General features: G+C 42.6%; 1 protein-coding gene across 6 annotated transcripts in view; it reads right to left on the bottom strand.

The window, feature by feature from the left end:
* Window positions 1–1715: 1715 nt before the first annotated feature.
* Window positions 1716–18731, bottom strand: part of ebf3a (EBF transcription factor 3a) — a 45159-nt gene continuing 28143 nt past the window's right edge. For 2 of the 6 annotated variants that reach the window (XM_055004162.1, XM_055004161.1), the window contains exons 11-16: window positions 15401–15489; window positions 9130–9195; window positions 7276–7438; window positions 6843–7034; window positions 6015–6110; window positions 1716–3312 (exon numbers count right to left, since the gene is read on the bottom strand). In XM_055004162.1, the coding sequence (XP_054860137.1) occupies window positions 3281–3312; window positions 6015–6110; window positions 6843–7034; window positions 7276–7438; window positions 9130–9195; window positions 15401–15489 (638 nt within the window). In that variant the 3' untranslated portion in view covers window positions 1716–3280. Of the gene's footprint in view, window positions 3313–6014; window positions 6180–6830; window positions 7035–7275; window positions 7439–9129; window positions 9196–15400; window positions 15490–18731 lie in introns of all 6 variants that reach the window. The other 4 variants (XM_023265246.3, XM_023265245.3, XM_035945945.2 and 1 more) reach the window with 2 other exon arrangements.

The following is an 18731-nucleotide window of genomic DNA, read 5'->3' as shown; positions in this document are numbered from 1 at the left end:
CGTTCTCACCGTTTTTATTCAGCAGATGAAGTGAGAACCTGCAGATCTTCACACCGAATAACTTAAATCCTCCTAAAATGTCATTAAAGAATCTTTTAGATCTCTTTAAGGTGAAAATGTTAGTGATGGAATATTGTGTCTAATTTAAGCTGAACTTCCTACATTGATTTCAAATTAAATTCAAGCTGAAGGAACTTTTATAAGTTTTAGAACTTCAGGATTTCACTTTATTGACTCAACATTGGAGCAACGTAATGCAGTCAGAGAAACAATGTTTAGACCATTCTTGTTTTCTTCAATTTGCTGTTTTGTCAATGCCTGGAACCACTAAAGGTTTATTACCTGAAGAATACAGTGAGCAGGACTTTAAATGCAACTGATTCCATAATATGTTATGTCATATCTGACATGCTTCAGCTTCCTTGTATTCACAGGGTATATAAGAGGATGTTTCATGTCATCAGCAGCACTGCACATGCAAAGGCCTAGAGTAGTTTCCTGCTTACATTCAAGTAGTAGCACAACTCAGAAGTTGTCAGCTCACATAATGCCTAAAACTAAAGAATTATGTGAAGCCACAAAGGCAGCCATCATGAGTGAGAGACAGGTAGCGAAACAAATGAAGATCTCCAAGAAAAAACAAGCCCAACATGGTTCTACCAAACTCCTAGCTGGTCAGGAAACATCTTTCTACCCACCAGATGATGGTCACTCATCCGTTCCTGTGTCAAGAATCGTCCTCAGATCTCCAGGGACCTTAAAAATGAGTGGGCACTGTGGAGAAATGGGACTTGTTGAGCAAGGACATTTGGGAAGCAACTTGTTGAAGCTGGTCTGAAGTCCCACAGGGCAGGAAGAAGCCCTTCATCAACGAAAGGCAGAGGAAAGCCTGGTTACTCTTTGCTGGGATCTCAAGGATTGGACTGTTGATGATTGGACTAAGGTTCTCTTCAGGGATGAATCCAGTTTTCAGTTGATGCCCACTCCAGCCAACTTCCTGGTTAGGAGGAAGCCTGGAGAAGCCTACAAACCAGACTGTCTGCCCCTACAGTAAAACATGGGGGTGGATCAGTGACCATCTGGGGTTGCTTCAGTCTGGGTGGAACAATGTCAATGAACCAGGTCATGTTTGGGACTACTCTGGAAAACAGTCTTCTTCCATCAGCTGGAAAACTCTTTCCTGCTTCCAGTGACTGGATTTTCCAACAAGACAATGTCCCTTACCACACGGCAAGGTCAGTTAAAGCCTGGATGGAGAACCAGAACATTGGAACCATGCCTTGACCTGCCCAATCACCACATCTAAATCCAACTGAAAACCTGTGGAAAATCATCAAACATAAAATGGAGAACCATAAGCCCAAAAACAAAGCAGATTAGTTAGAATTAGTGCACAGGAATGAGCTGCTGTGGCAGCAGAACAATGTCAGAAGCTGGTGGAGAACATGAAGAGATGCATGGCTACAGTAATCAGAAACAATGGTAATGAATCAGTACTAACTCCTGTATGGATCATGTGACTAAAGCAGACAGAAAAGAAAACAGGGAATCCTAAAAGCTGGATGTGTTGGTGGTAAATAAAGGAACAGTTCCTGTAGCTAGTGTAGGCTGTTGGTTGAACGTCGTTTTATTTCAGGCTGCTGAGTGTTTTGTTGGATCCAGACATTATTTGTCAGAGTGCAGTGTTTGTTTGTGTATTTTAAAGAAGGAGTCCGTCAGAGCGACCTGCTGACTTTATTCAGTGTGAAGAAATCACTTCAGAACAACCAAACATTTTACATTCAAAACAACAGAAACCAAACCAGTGGAGCTGATTGGACGTCAGCTTTGATTGACAGCGCTAGAAATGTGTGAAGACATTCAGCTCTTTTTTTAAAATACAAAACGATGGTTGATGTGAGTGTGGCACCACCACAGACCCATGAAGACACGACATCCATGTGTACAAAACCAGCAGATAGAAACACACTGTTCAGTTCGTATGGTACAAAAGGAGGTTCCTGGGTGACGGGGCGTGATCGACCACAGAGACACAGTATAAATATTCAGCCAGCTACAACTTCGGCAAAAAACCACAAAACCCACAGAGAAAACACGGGGGGCGGGGCGAGAGTGCTGCGGGCGGGGCGAGAGTGCTGCGGGCGGGGCTCAGGTAAAAACACAACAAGAAGACGGACAGTCACAGTAGCGTATCAGGATGCAGGATTCGTTTTTACAGTTCAAGCATTAAAAAACAGACAGATGGGGGCGGGGCTTAATATAAGAGGGTGAGGCTAATTGGAGGAGGGGTGGGGCTTTTAAAAGGTAATTTTTATTCAGTGTTTTTTCTCACTGTGCTCTCAGAGGTTAGGTTTAGAACCATCGAAGGCCAGGATTGAGCAGAACCTTTAATCCTGGTGGATCTGAGGGGTTCTCAGTGGGAGGAGCCAATCAGGAACCACCGTCACACCTGTCCTGCTTTAAGCAGAGAAGCATTTTAAGGTTCCTCAAACAACCGGCTTTTTCTACTGCTCTTCAGAGCACCATTTATGGTGCTTAAAGGAACCATTTTTAAGGTTCTTTGAGGAACCTTTGAACTGTTTGAAGACTGGTTTCATGAAGAACCTTTGGCTAAAAGGTTCTTTGTTCAGGTGAAAAAGATTCCTCTAACCCTCTAACCCTGGAACCGCTGGTTCCAACTAGAACATCTCCCTCTGAAGAACCCCTAGAACCAGGTGGTTTCACATAGAACTATCTGGGAAGTGGTTCCTTAAGGAACCTGTTTTAGCTTCTTAGAGCACCATCTAGGATGTCTGAAGAAACCACCTTTGATGGTTCTTTGAGGCACCTTTGGGGTTCTTTTAAAGAACATGTAAAAGTGGTTTCTGACAGAACGTCTCTCTAAAAGGTTCTTTGCTAAAGGTTGTTCTTCAGTGGTGTTCTCTGAGGAACCCATGTTCCTCCTCTGGTGTGAAAAAACGGGGATTAAAAGTGTAATTTGAGGCCTTTAGCGTCTTTAAGATGACATCACAAGCAGATCGAGTGATGTCACTTGGCAGGTGTGACATCAGAGTTATTACATTAGCAGGCCCCGCCCCCACACAGAACATAACAGAGCATCATCACAGAGCTGAAGCAGCAGACTGCTGTACAAAGAGTTCATCTGTAGAGATCAAAGGCTCCGCCCACTCTGTCCTAGCTGGTCAGCTGCTGCCTGAGGCCCCGCCTCCCGAGGGCCCAGGCCCCTCCTCTTTGAGGTGATTGGTGCTTGTGGCTGAGGGGAGGAGACAGGTGAGGTGTTCTACATGGGAGGGACGACCAGGCCGGACATGGCTGCAGAGACACAAAGGAAACGTTAGAGAACCAACACACATCATCAGCTGGGTTCCACGTCCAGGAGAACATGCTTCACATTTCTGAGGAACATTTAAACGTAGTTTTATTTACAAATCTTTATTTAATTATTATTTCCGACATCCTGCAAACAGTTCAAACTAAACTGTGACAAAAACCAAATAATTTTAATTACAGTCAGTCCAGAAGCAGAACCATCAGAACCAGATCCAGAAGCAGAACCACCAGAACGAGAACCAGAACCCAGCCACTGTACAGCCCATGTTCGAATTTTTCATTTAATATTTTGTCAGAGAAAAAATGAAGGTAAATAAACTTGATTTGATTTAAGAACCAGAAAATCGATGAGATTTACCTGAACGTAGAACAAACTAAACACACACACACACACACACACACACACACAAACACACACACACAGAGAGAGAACCTCCAGAACCTCCAGAACCTTTAATGACTTTAGGTCAGGTCGGAGCTTTAGATGTTTGTTCTGAAAGAAAACATCTTTTACTGCTGGAACTATTAATAACTGGATTCACTGATGGCTGGTGATGGTGTGGAACCAACACACACACACACACACACACACACACACACACACGCACACGCACACGCACACGCACACACAAACACACTCTGTGGCCTTTCTGCCTCGGCGAAGGCGGAGAGCAACATGAATATTTAACACTCAACAAACCTCTCTGTCAGAAACATTGACATCACACACACCGCCTGCCAGAAGTGTGTCTAATGTGTGTGTGTGTGTGTGTTACTGTGTGTGTTTGTGTGCGTGTAAGTGTGTGAGTGTGTATAATGTGTGTTCAGACGATGTATCTGTGGGTTGTAGTGAATAAAACATGGATTGTCCTGTCAGTCTGCATGCAGCACTAACAGGACTCAGGTTACCACCCGCACCAGTGTGTGTGTTACTGTGTCTGTGTGTGTTTCTGTGTGTGTGTGTGTGTTACTGTGTGTGTTACTGTGTGTGTGTTACTGTGTGTGTGTGTTACTGTGTCTGTGTGTTTGTGTGTGTGTGTGTGTGTGTGTGTGTGTGTGTGTGTTACTGTGTGTGTGTTACTGTGTGTGTGTGTTACTGTGTCTGTGTGTTTGTGTGTGTGTGTGTGTGTGTGTGTTACTGTGTGTGTGTGTTACTGTGTCTGTGTGTGTGTTACTGTGTGTGTGTTACTGTGTGTGTGTTACTGTGTGTGTGTGTTACTGTGTCTGTTTGTGTGTGTGTGTTGTTGTTGTTTACAGCAGAACTGATGAAAGTGAAGCTGCAGGAGTCACACAATAAAAACTTGTGTTGATGTTTGATCGGTTAATAATAAATCCAACATATTTAACCCTTTAAAGGTTCTCCTGTTCTCTTCATGTTCCAGCTAGAACCAGCAGCTGTTTAAACATTACTAACATGAATTTAGTGCTGATCATATGATCATAAACATTGTTTTGCAGACAGAACATTTACTGGATTTTATTTACTGGGAGAACAATCATAGAAAACACAAACTAAACACAACAAACTCAGTCCATCTATCAGAAGAACCTTCTGATGTTCTACTCTGAATTACACTTCTGGTTCTATCAGGATGTTTCATCAGAATCTCATTTAAACCAGATCCTGGTCTTCAGCAGGAACGCGGTTGTAACTACAACCATAGAAGCTGTGGAACATCTCCAGGATGAGGAAACATCTGAGGAGACATCTGAGGACACATCTGAGGAGACATCTGAGGACACATCTGAGGAAGCATGGTGGACATAATGGTTCAGGTTCTATGGTTCTGTAAAATAAATCATCAAAGAAATGTTCCTCTGGTTCCATCGTTCTAGCTGAGTTCTCTCTCCTTCAGGTTCTGGTTCTTCAGAGCTGTAGAACTTTAGATGAAAGAAGAAGCAGAAAACCAAAGGATGAAGAGGAAACAAGTTAAAGGGAGCGGAGATGAGGAGCAGTGATGCAGAGCAGTGATGAAGAGCAGTGATGAAGAGTAAAGAGATGAGGAGCAGTGATGCAGAGCAGTGATGAAGAGCAGTGATGAAGAGTAAAGAGATGAGGAGCAATGATGAGGAGCAGAGATGAGGAGCAGTGATGAAGAGTAAAGAGATGAGGAGCAGTGATGAGGAGCAGTGATGAGGAACAGTGATGAGGAGCAGTGATGAGGAGCAGAGATGAGGAGCAGTGATGAGGAGCAGATGTGAGGAGCAGAGATGAAGAGTAAAGAGATGAGGAGCAGTGATGAGGAGCAGTGATGAAGAGTAAAGAGATGAGGAGCAGTGATGAGGAGCAGTGATGAAGAGTAAAGAGATGAGGAGCAGTGATGAGGAGCAGTGATGAGGAGCAGAGATGAGGAGCAGTGATGAGGAGCAGAGATGAGGAGCAGTGATGAGGAGCAGAGGTGAGGAGCAGAGATGAGGAGCAGTGATGAGGAGCAGAGGTGAGGAGCAGAGATGAGGAGCAGTGATGAGGAGCAGAGATGAGGAGCAGAGATGAGGAGCAGTGATGAGGAGCAGTGATGAGGAGCAGTGATGAGGAGCAGAAGTGAGGAGCAGAGATGAGGAGCAGTGATGAGGAGCAGAGATGAGGAGCAGAGGTGAGGAGCAGTGATGAGGAGCAGAGATGAGGAGCAGTGATGAGGAGCAGTGATGAGGAGCAGTGATGAGGAACAGTGAGGAGATAGTACCTTGCAGTCCGTTGCTGGTGTTGGAGCAGGTCGGAGGAGGAGGAGACGCCGGCGGCCGGACGACGGGAGCGAAGGCGCTCTTCTGTTTGACGGCGGCTGAGAAGGAAAAGACGCCGTGGGAGGAGTTACAGTTGGACACGGCCATGGTGGGACTGGACGGGACAACTGGAATACACACAGACACTGGTCACACACTGGGAGCACTGGGAGGACTGGGACAACCACTTCTAACAGCTACTGCAGTACTGGGAGTATCACTTCTAACAGTTACTGTAGTACTAGGATTGGTGGTAGTATTACTAGTACTGGTAACAGCGTTAGTAGTGTTGGTAGTATCAGCTGTAGTGGTAGTACTGATACTATTTGTAGTTTTAATAGTAGTATTGGTAGTGTTAGTTGTAGAGATAGTAGGATTGATGGTATTAGTAGTAATGGTAGCAGTACATATACTACCAATACTGCTACAAATAAATAACAGCATTCATAGCAGTATTTGTACTAGTAGCATTAGAAGTATGGATGGTAATATTGACAGTACTGGTAGCAGTACTGGTAGTAGTGTTAGTAGTGTTGCTAGTATCAGTACTAATGGTAGTAGTACTAGTGTTATTGGTGGAAGCATTAGCATTAGTTTTGGTAATAGTGCTAGTAGTGTTGCTAGTATCAGTAGTAATGGTGGTAGTATTGGTGTTACTGGTGGATGTATTTGCATTAGTATTGGTAGTAGTGTTGCTAGTATCAGTAGTACCGGTAGCATTGGGGTATTGGTGGAAGTAATAGCACTAGTATTAGTAGGGTAGTACTGGGAGTATTTACCTTGATACTTACTACCGTAGGGGGAGTTGGCCGTGGAGCCGTTGAGGAACCCCGGGGACGTTGCTACTCCCAGGTTGGTCATGCCAGCGTTGCCGTATCCGTTCATGCTGTTGCTGACGGTGTTGCCATAGTTACTCTGTTGGGGGGTGGAGCTAGGTACATATCCCCGCGGCGACACGCTGCTGGTGTTCCGGCTGTAACCAACTGGGAGAGAGCAGGTACTATTAGTACTACTGCAGTACCCATCTGCCACTGCTACAAGATACTACATCAGTACTACCGCAGTACCTCACCATGCTAAGGGTTACTACAGTAGTACTACCTCAGTAGTTCACAGTGCAATAGGAATACTACAGTAGTACTACCTCAGTACCTCTTAGTGCTACAGGGGTACTACAGTAGTACTACTACTACCATTCCTGTAGTACTTCTGATACCGCAGTACCTTGCGTTGTCTCGGAGACGTTGACGGCCAGCTGTCCGCTGAAAGAGTTGACTCCCATCATGCCGTGGGAGGCGGTGTTGCCTAGCGACGGGATCTGGTTGTGGTTCCTGGGAACACTGTAGAGCGCCTCAGCAATGTCCGCTGCTCGCTTCAGGATGATCTCCTGCAGAGACAACAGACAAACCTGGATTAACTTGGATTCAAATCTAGGTTCAAATCTGGATTAACCTGGCTTCAAACCTAGATTCAAATCTGGATTAACCTGGATTAATCTGGATTAACCTAAATTCAAACCTGGATTAACCTGGATTCTATTTTGTTCTATTCGTCTGTCTGATCCGGTGTTAATCCAGTATTTTATTATTTCAGTGTTCCATGTTTTCTTTATAATAAATGTTTGACTACTTTTTATTATTTTGAGCAATTGATATCTTTAAAAAAGTTGTCCTTGGTTGGATTCACAACTTAGATTGATTTAAGATTACTGAGTGAGATTATTGATCTTTATCGATGTCTATTGAGCATTATTGATCATTATTGGTCTTTATTGATGCTTATTGATCTCATATTGATCCTGTTTATTTTATGTCTCAGTTCATCTTGACTCCTTTGCTGTGAACTTGTTTGCTGATGTTATTGATCGCAGCGATGCTCACTCAGGCCTTCTGATTGATCTGATATTGATCTGATTGATCTGATTGATCTGCAGGTGGTGCTCTGACCTCATCACTTTATTTAAATGTTAAAAACACACATGTTCACTTTGTTCAATGTTAGTTTGTACATACATGACAGAACATGTGAAACACACACACACACACACACACACACACACACTGTGATGATTATTGTGACTACAGTTGGATTTACATTCATTTACAACCTCTCTGCTGCTCAAGGTTATGCTCTCATTTCAATAGACCTGCAGGAGTGTGTGTGTGTTAGAGTGTGTGTGTGTTACAGTGTGTGTGTGTGTTATTGTGTGTGTGTTACTGTGTGTGTGTGTGATTAAGTCGTGGTTGAGCAGCGTGTCGGAGAGAGTTGGTTGGAGGGAATATAAAGAGCTCCATCAGTGTTTCACTGTTTCAGGAGACGGAGGCTCATAAACCTGGAGGAAGAGGAGGAGGAAGATGATGAAGAGGAGGAGGAGGAGGAGGAGGAAAATGAAGATGATAAAGATGAGGAGGAGGAGGAAGAGGAGGAGGAAGATGAAGAGGAGCTTCATTCTGCTGCTCTTTCAGTTTCTGTAGTTTTTTCTGTAGATTTTGTGAGAGTTAAATTTTATTTAATCGTTTTTCAACTTCCTGCTTTTGCCGATTGAATGAAACTTTATTGTCTCTGTTTGTTCACAGTGTTCAGACTCCGCCCCCTGGTGGTCCCCGTGGGCACGGTTCAGTTTTACAGAATAAGGAGCTTTAGTTCACAGAAAGAGTGGTGCATGCTGGGTAATAAATGAGGACACTACACACACTAACATGTTAGACTGTTAGCTAGTCAGCCTGCTAACATGTTAGCCTCCTAGTTTGTTAGCCTGCTAACATGTTAGCCTCCTAATTGGTTAGCCTGCTAGCCCATTTCCTATTTTTGAATGAGGCAAATTGAGGAGTAAAGACCAAGACACCGAGGAGTTCTTCTAACATGCTGGAGATCTTTGAAGCTAGAACTGGGTCCTTTGTGAAGTCTAGTTTATACCAATCAATGTTTTGAAGCTCTGAACACCACTACTGGTCTGTTCTTGGGTTTAGTTTTTCTTTGGTTCCACTTGTTTCTGTCTGTTACTGAAGAACCAGTGACCTGCAGGACCTTCAGTCTCCCAGGTTCTCATCTCTACATGAGGAACCACTGACAGCTTACCTGGTTGTTGTGGGGCATCCCATAGAGCGCCTCCACCAGGTCAGCTGCTCGCTTCAGCAGAACCTCCTGAAACAGAACAGATGGGATCAGAACACCAACTGTTGAAGCTAAACCAACCAGATGTTCTCAGGTCACCTGGAACCAGGTGGAACCAGGTGGAACCAGATAGAGGAGTCTGTCTACATTTAGGAGGTGGTTTCGATCTGTGGGTTGTTAGATTTGTCACCCAGATAGCAAATGGTCCTCCAGAACCACCACAGAAGAAGAGATGGGAAGAGGTACTTTCATCACCGTGTGGAGGAACCTGAAGAACTGAGAGCAGTTGATTATGAGGACATTTTGTTCTAACGTCTCCATGTTGCTGGTAAACTTCTTAGACTTGTCCACCAGATTCCAGAAGCTTCATGGGTGTGATGTTCTCAGATGTTCCTCACAGTGGAAGCTGCTTCATTCAGATGTTCTGGCTGATATCAGAACTCAGCCAACAGCCTGAAATGTTCCGTTTCTTCTACTGCAAACAGAAGTTGCAGCTTCTCATGTCTGAACGTCACATTTATGGTTTTACGGCCTGAAAGATGAAAAGTTCCAGCTTCTGACCAGAAGAACCCGAAGAACCAGAACAACTTGAAGAACTTGAAGAACTAGAAGAATCTAACTCTAACTCTTCTGTTTGGGTCTGGAGATGGAGAAACTGAAGATCTACTAGAAATGAAATGTCTGATTAACTGAAGCTCTGTAACACACACACACACACACACACACACACACACACACACACACACACACAGTTACTGTGTGTGTGTGTGTGTGTGTGTGTGTGTGTGTGTGTGTGTGTGTGTGTGTGAGTGTAATCAGTCAGCAGCAGAACAATACTTCATTTAGTCTTTATCTTAATTAAACACTCTCAGTTAATCTGCTGCTTTTCATTACAAACTTCTGTAGGAGCTTTTCAATTAACCCCGCCCCCCATTTCCTTCTACATCATCCATCCTTCATCCATCCATCCATCCATCAATCCATCCATCCAGCCATCCCTTCTTCATCCATCTTCCATTCATCCATTCATCTTTCTTTTTCTTTTTCTTCAATTTTCCATCTTCATTTTTTAACTTTCATTTCAGTCAATGCCAGTGAACGTTTCTTTTCTTCTCCTCTATGTTTTTATCTTTCTCTTCTTTTTCTGCCTTTTTTCTTTCTTTTCTATTTTCCTCCATCTTTTATTTCCTTCTTTTCTCTCCTACATGTATTTTCTGTTCAGGACTTTTATTAATATCTTCTAATCTTTTTATCTGATATTTTATTGGTTTATTTTTTGCTTTTCTGGAGTGTTTTATGGAACAAACACAGAAATCCAGAATCTTTGGATAAACCTAAACAGAGTGAAGAAATGTGGAAATGACAGATATTCAGATGCAGAACGCTTCATTTGCATATTTAGATATTATGTTTAAGAAAACCTTCAATACAAGAAATAAGAATATTATTTTTAAAATATAGGCTCCATGTATCTGATAGTTAAAATAAAAAATATTTGGAATTTAACACAAAGCAATTTAAAGGTGCTTTTTTTCTAAGAGAACATTTAGTTATCATACGTGCGTTTTGGATGATATTTTATTAATTTTTCTACATTTTTTTTAGATCATTTATTAACAATTTTCTCATATTTTACTTGTATATCTTTGTTTGGTTTGTCAGAAGTAATTTTGGAGGAATTGAGGCTAATCTAATCGGTCTTTCTGCCTTTCTTTCTGTGGTTTTTATTTTTCCATCTGCTTTATTTCTTCTCCTCCTGCAGCTTCATTCTTTCACTGAGAAACAAACATAATTTCCTGGTTCACAAATAAACGTTATGAGCTGTGATTTACAACCGCTTTAACTCGCTGTGACTGTCGGCTTAAAACACACCAACCAGAGTGTGTGTGTGTGTGTGTGTGTGGGTGTGTGTGTGCGTGTGTGTGTGTGTGTGCGTGTGTGTGTCTGAGAGGTGAAGTCATTTCAGTCAAGTAGCTTTCAGCCTGCGATCGTCTTTAATCTGCTCGTTTATACAGAGTGACGCTCGAGTGTGTCGCAGCGAGAAGAGATTTATTCACACACACACACACACACACACACACACACACACACACACACACACACACACACACACACACTGAGTGTTTATGGGGACAAATGAAAGCCTGATTATTACAAGTGTTTCATTGTTACGCAGCAGGATGACAAGCACCTCTCCCACACACACATCAGTGGGGTTACCACAATGATAGAGCCGGAGGTTGGGATGTCATCGCCGAGGAGGAAACCAATTATTCCTCTCAGCCCACACACACACACACACACACACACACACACACACACACACACACACACACACACACACACACACACACACTCATACAGATCCTCAGATTGTGTGTTTCAGCAGCAGGAGATGGAGCTTAATGGACGACACATGACGAATAATTACCAGGACATGAAACAGGAAATAAATCAGAGAATAAAGGAATCAGACACTGGAACTGAAAACACACAGAGACAGACTGAAACAGAAACCAAAAAATCACTGCTGCTTTCATCTAAACAGTCTGACTCACTGACTGTACCTCACTACCATACTGTAGTTCTGTAGTGTAGAATGGTCTGACTGCACCTCACTATCATTCTGTAGTCTGTAGTGTAGAATGGTCTAACTGTACCTCGCTATCATTCTGTAGTTCTGTAGTGTAGAATGGTCTGACTGTACCTCGCTATCATTCTGTAGTTCTGTAGTGTAGAATGGTCTGACTGTACCTCGCTATCATTCTGTAGTTCCATAGTGTAGAATGGTCTGACTGTACCTCACTATTATTCTGTAGTTCTGTAGTGTAGAATGGTCTGACTGTACCTCACTATCATTCTATAGTTCTGTGGTGTAGAATGGTCTGACTGTACCTCGTTATCATTCTGTAGTTCTGTAGTGTAGAATGGTCTGACTGTATCTTGCTATCATTCTGTAGTTCTGTAGCGTAAAATTGTCTGACTGTACCTCACTGTCATTCTATAGTTCTGTAGTGTACAATGGTGACTGTACCTCACTATCATTCTGTAGATCCATAGTGTAGAATGGTCTGACTGTACTTTGCTATCATTCTGTAGTCATTCTGTAGTTCTGTATTGTAGAATGGTCTGACTGTACCTCACTATTATTCTGTAGTTCTGTGGTGTAGAATGGTCTGACTGTACCTCACTATCATTCTATAGTTCTGTGGTGTAGAATGGTCTGACTGTACCTCGTTATCATTCTGTAGTGTAGAATGGTCTGACTGTACCTTGCTATCAGTCTGTAGTGTAGAATGTCCCAGTAATTCTCTTAAAAACCTTCAGCTGATCCTAAATACTGCAGTCAGAGTTCTGACAAGAACCAGGAGCAGAGATCAGAGTTCTCCTGTTAGGTTATCATCATGGGTCCCTGTAAAATCCAGGATAGAATCTAAAATTCTTCTTCTAACATCTAATCTCTGAATGAGCAGCTCCATCGTACCTTAAAGACCTGATTGTTCCAGATCATCCTGACAGAACCCTTCCCTCTCAGACTGCAGCTTTACTGCTGGTTCCAGAGGTTCCAGAAGCAGAACCTTCAGTTATCAGCTCTGTAGTGTAGAATGGTCTGACTGTACCGCTCATATTTTAACTGTAGAGTAGAATGGTCTGACTGTACCTATCATATTTTAACTCTGTAGTGTAGAATGGTCTGACTGTACCTCTCATATTTTAACTGTAGAGTAGAATGGTCTGACTGTACCTATCATATTGTAACTGTAGTGTAGAATGGTCTGACTGTACCTATCATATTGTAACTCTGTAGTGTAGAATGGTCTGACTGTACCTATCATATTGTAACTCTGTCGTGTAGAATGGTCTGACATGAGGACTGGAACTCTGACAATCTACAGTCTGACTTGACATGAGCTCTGAACCAAACACACATTAACTTTATAGAGGACAACAGACGAGTTTTTCTTTATAAATCAGATAAAACACACACTGATAATCGTTGTGTGTGTGTGTGTGTGTGTGTGTGTGTGTGTGTGTGTGTGTGTGTGTGTGTGTGTGTGTGTGTGTGTGTGTGTGTGTGTGTGAGAGAGTGTGTGTGTGTGTGTGTGTGTGCGCGCGCGCCAATCTCCTTTCTTGCCACATGGCTGCACTCGCTGATTACCTGATTTGACTGTTTCAACCTCCCTGTTTGCCAATAGGCTATACACACACACACACACACACACACACACACACACACACACACACACACACACACACACACACACACACAAACCAGTTTACCTTTTATTCAATCATGTCTGCTACGTGTGTGTTTGTAGAATTTAATGCTCTTTCCTGTTACTCTCTCTCTCTCTCTCTCTCTCTCTGTGTGTGTGTGTGTGTGTGTGTGTGTGTCTGTCTGTCTGTCCGTGTATGTGTGTGTTAACTATGATGAATGTTGGGTCAGTTCATTTACATAGAGACAGCTTTAATGTGGACAACCGATTCGTGTGTTTTTGTGTGTTTTTGCTTGTTTTTGCGTCTTTTTGTCGTCACACTGCTGATTGATGAATTAAAATAATACGTTTGTATTTTATGTCTGTATTCTCAACAGTAATGAGGTTTATCTCCTGGTTCAAGTTCTCTGGGAACCCTGCAGAACATTAGAGCTGTTGTAGACGTCTGAAACATTGGGATTATTTCCACTTATTAGAGAGCACAAGGCATGGTGGGTAATTGAATCAAACCATTACAGATGAATTATTGAAGACATGGTTTCATTATGGAGCTAACAGCATGTCACTGGAGAACTTCATTAGAATGTTAGCTCTGGTTCTGATGTTCTCAACTGGTTTCATTATGGAGATAACAGCATGTCACTGGAGAAGTTTATTAGAACGTTAGCTCTGTTCTGGTTCTGATGTTCGGATCTGGTTCTGTTTCTGACTCCTGTCCTGTTTCTGACTCCTGTCCTATTTTGACTCCTGTCCTGTTTTGACTCCTGTCCTGTTTCTGACTCCTGTCCCGTATTGACTCTTATCCTGTTTCTGACTCCTGTTTTTTTACTCCTGTTTCTGACTCTTGTCCTGTATTGACTCATATCCTGTTTCTGACTCCTCTTCTGTTTCTGACTCCTGTCCTGTTTCTGACTCCCGTCCTATTTTGACTCCTGTCCTGTTTTGACTCCTGTCCTGTTTCTGACTCCTTTCCCGTTTTGACTCCTGTTCTGTATTGACTCCTATCCTGTTTCTGAGTCCTGTCCTGTTTTGACTCCTGTCCTGTCTTGACTCCTGTCCTGTTTTGACTCCTCTCCTGTTTTGACTCATGTACTGTTCTGACTCATGTCTCATTTTGACTCCTGTCCCGTTTTGACTCATGATCTGTTTTGACTCCTGTCCTGTTTTTCATCCCTGACTCCTGCTGATTTATAAATTAATTCAAGTTGAGGTGATTTAATAAATAAATAATCCTTGATGACTAGATTTTCCTTCATTGTGAGTTCAGGACTTTAATTGTTCTGCTAATCGTATCTTTAAACTGCAGCTGATTATTATCATTACTAAAGATGAGAATTCATTTTCATCAACCTGTTGGGTAAATTATTGTTTATGATTATTCAACTTAGAAATCCAAGGTATTTAAAATTTCTCCGAGTGTAACTCAGTCCAGTCTGTTGGTTGAACAGAATTGATTAGAACTTTTCTGAACTGCTGCCTTCATTTATTCTGGGTTTTGTTGGAGCAAAAACATGATTTTCCAGAGATAAGGAGGAGAAACGTGCCAACCTGACAGCAGGAAGAGTTCACATTTGGTTTAAAAAATTCTGGACTCCTGGACATTTTTCATCATCCTTCAGTTCCACCAGATAAATGTTGTGAAGATGTGAAAGTGTCCTGTAGCGATTGATTCTGATGAACATGAACCCACTACTCCAAACATCATCACATTAGAACAAACAGAACCTGAATATCAGCACACAAAGGGACAAAACCACAGAAAAATGTCGAAAACCAGAATATTAACAGAGAAAGTGTGTGAGTCGGACCCTCTGAGGATCTGTCAGATTTGTTCTAGCAGACGTCAGAAGCTTGTATTTGTGCGGATGAAGTGTTTGTTAGAGAACACTGTGTGTTTGAATGTAGAACACACAAACAGCAGCGTCAGTAGATGTTATCGGACTCTGAGCAGCCGACCAGAACCGGCCTGATGGAAACAGTAATCAGCGTTGTGTGTTTGGACAGAGTGGGAGTCGTACCTTTGGCAGCCTCTCGGGGTCTCCGGGGTGACGGGGGATGACCTTCTGTAACCTCTGGAAGCCGTAGTCAATGGTGGGCTCGTTCAGCGCTGCAGAAGATCAACGTAGGAGGCCTCATTGATCAACTCCAACACTAGAGAACACTTTAACTCAGCTGGTTCTACTGGTTCTCATCACTAGAACATCTCTGGAGAACCTCTGGCAGGCCTGCTCTCAGAGGACGAAAATCTGAGCAGCTGATTGGTTGAACTCAGATAACATGTTCTCCTCACTACCATCAGCATCAATGATATAAAGTTATCCAGATGTTCTAATAGAACATACCTCCATGGATCTGTTTTCTACATAGAACTACAGCTGCATTACAGGAACTACTGTTTGTGTAAAAGAACCTACAGATGAAGGCTCCTCCATCTAGATCACATCTGTAAGAACACCTGTCTGGATACATCAGTCATATGACCTAAAACTGCAAGAAATGATCCACAAACACAAACCCTACTAACCTTTATCCTACTAACACTCCAAACTCTAACATTTAACGTAGTAACCTAACTAACCGTACTAACCCTACTCAACCTAACCCTACTAACCATACTAACCCAAACCTTATTAACCCTACTAACCTTAACCCTACGGACTCTAGCCCTACTAACCCTACTCAACCTAACCCTACTAACCTTAACCCTACTAACCTTACTAACCATACTAACCCAAACCCTATTAACCCTACTAACCTTAACCCTACAGACTCTAGCCCTACTAACCCTACTCAACCTAACCCTACTAACCCTACTAACCCCAACCCTACTAACCCTAACCCTACTAACCCAGACCCTACTAACCCTACTAACCTTAACCCTACAAACCCTCCTAACCCTAATCCTACTAACCCTACTAACTCTATTCCTACTAACCCTACTAACCCCAACCCTACTAACCCTAACCCTACTAACCCTAACCCCACTAACCCTACTAACCCTAACCATACTAACCCAGACCCTACTAACCCTACTAACCTTAACACTACTAACCCTACTAACCCCAATCCTACTAACCCTAACCTTGATAACCCTACTAACCCTAACCTTAATAACCCTACTAACCCTACTAAGTCTAACCCTACTAACCCTAACCTTGATAACCTTACTAACCCTACTAACCCTACTAACCCTACTAACCCTACTAACCCAAATCTGTAGAACACCTGTCCAGAAATATCAATAAAATGCAGTGGTGGTGCAACGGTTAAGTCTCTGGACTACTAATCAGAAGGTCAGAGGTTCAAATCCCAGTGCGGCCACTGTTGTGCCGTTGAGCAAGGCCCTTAACCCTTCCTGCTCCAGGGGCGCTGTACTGCGGCTGACCCTGTGCTCTGACCCCCAAATTGGGAGGATATGTGAAAAAAATCAGAATTTCCCCTTGTGGGATTAATAAGCAATAGTAAAATAAATAAATAAATAAATAAAACTAAAAAAGAAAAAGAAAGATGCCCAAGAATCCAGAGTGTCACAAATATTTGAAGAGGTATGGATAAATGTGGAAGTTCCTGTGGAGCTGCTTTCAATCAGACTTCAGCATCATTTACAGTTTAAAGTGCTGGGAGCCGATAAATCAGAGCGTCAGTGAACACAACGGAGCAGGAAGTGTGTGTGTGTGTGTGTGTGTGTGTGTGTGTGTGTGTGTGTGTGTGTGTGTGTGTGTGTGTGTGTGTGTGTGTGTGTGTGTGTGTGTTTATGTGTGTGAATGAATCATAATCTGGTCTTGCTTGGGCTACTTTAACAAGCTGCTGCTGCTCCTCTACATCCCAAACAGAGTGGTGAGTCCTTGAGGTTCTCCAGGCGGAACGCTGAGTGTTGGTTCCACATGTTCTGACCTTGTGTTGTTGACTCTGACACACTTTATGATCAGTTGTGTCTCTGATAAATCCATCTGCTGCAGCGTTCTGTCATTCTACAGAACCGCCTCCATGTCTAAAGGTTCTAGGTGGAACCAGGAGGTCTTCACAGTGATGCCATAAAAGAAACACTTTGTCTGCAAAGAGCCTTTTAACAAGTCATTCTTTAAAGAACCCCCTAAGGTGCCTCAACGAATGGTCAAAAAACATTCCTTTAGGTTCCATGAAGTATAAAGAGGTTCTTTCAGGAACCATTTTCAGGAGTTCCTTTAAAACTTATTTTAGACATTTGTGTTGATTTTGAACAACTTTGTTCTAGTTACTGAAAAAGTAGATAAACAGTCAAGTTCTGTTTAGAACCGGAACCAGGAGGGTCCACAGAGAACGGGACTGTTTGAAACCAGAACCAGCAGCTGCTGAACCATGATTGGATCAGAACCGTGGGCTGAACCGTGAAACACCTTGTAGGCTGTGAAGTCTGAATCTGATTGGTTAATTGTCTGTGATGATCTCATCAGCAACAGGCAGTGAAACCATCCAATCAATAAGCTGCCAGGCCATCGCCGCGGTAACTGCTGCTGAGCTCTTTAACTGATGGTCTGTTTGTACTGGCGGGTAATAAAGACCTGATGGGTTGGAGTGAGTTAAAGATAGAACCGTAGATTAATAGAACCATAGATTAACAGAACTGTGAGATAATAGAACCGTAGATTAATAGAACTGTAGGATAATAGAATCATAGATTAATAGAAGCGTAGATTAATAGAAGCGTAGATTAATAGAACTGTAGATTAACAGAACTGCAGATTAATAGAACTGTAGATTAATAGAACTGTAGATTAATAGAACTGTAGGACAATAGAACTGTAGACTAATAGAACTGTAGGATCCATGCCTGGAATGATGTATTTTCAGTTGTTCTATTATAGAACACAGGTTTCTCCTGTACGTGAGCTGATGAACTGATTCTAAACGTCTGGATGTGACTGGCTGTGGATGAGCAGAATGAGGGCTGATCAGCTGATGGACAGATGTTTCTAACAGCTGATGCACAGATGTTTTCTACCAGCTGATGGACAGATGTTCTAACAGCTGTGTGATTAGCTGATGGACAGATGTTTCTAACAGCTGATGCACAGATGTTCTAACAGCTGTATGATTAGCTGATGGACAGATGTTTCTAACAGCTGATGCACAGATGTTCTAACAGCTGTATGATTAGCTGATGGACAGATGTTTCTAACAGCTGATGCACAGATGTTTTCTAACAGCTGATGGACAGATGTTCTAACAGCTGTGTGATCAGCTGATGGACAGGTGTTTTCTAACAAGTGATGGACAGATGTTTTCTAACAGCTGATGGACAGATGTTTCTAACAGCTGATGGACAGATGTTCTAACAGCTGCAGCAGGTCTGAGGGAGGAAATGAACAT

This window comes from Amphiprion ocellaris, chromosome 18 (genome assembly GCF_022539595.1).
Source record: "Amphiprion ocellaris isolate individual 3 ecotype Okinawa chromosome 18, ASM2253959v1, whole genome shotgun sequence".
NCBI lineage: Eukaryota > Metazoa > Chordata > Actinopteri > Pomacentridae > Amphiprion > Amphiprion ocellaris.
The sequence above is the reverse complement of the archived record's forward strand: the minus strand, read 5'-3'. Positions and strand labels throughout refer to the sequence as shown.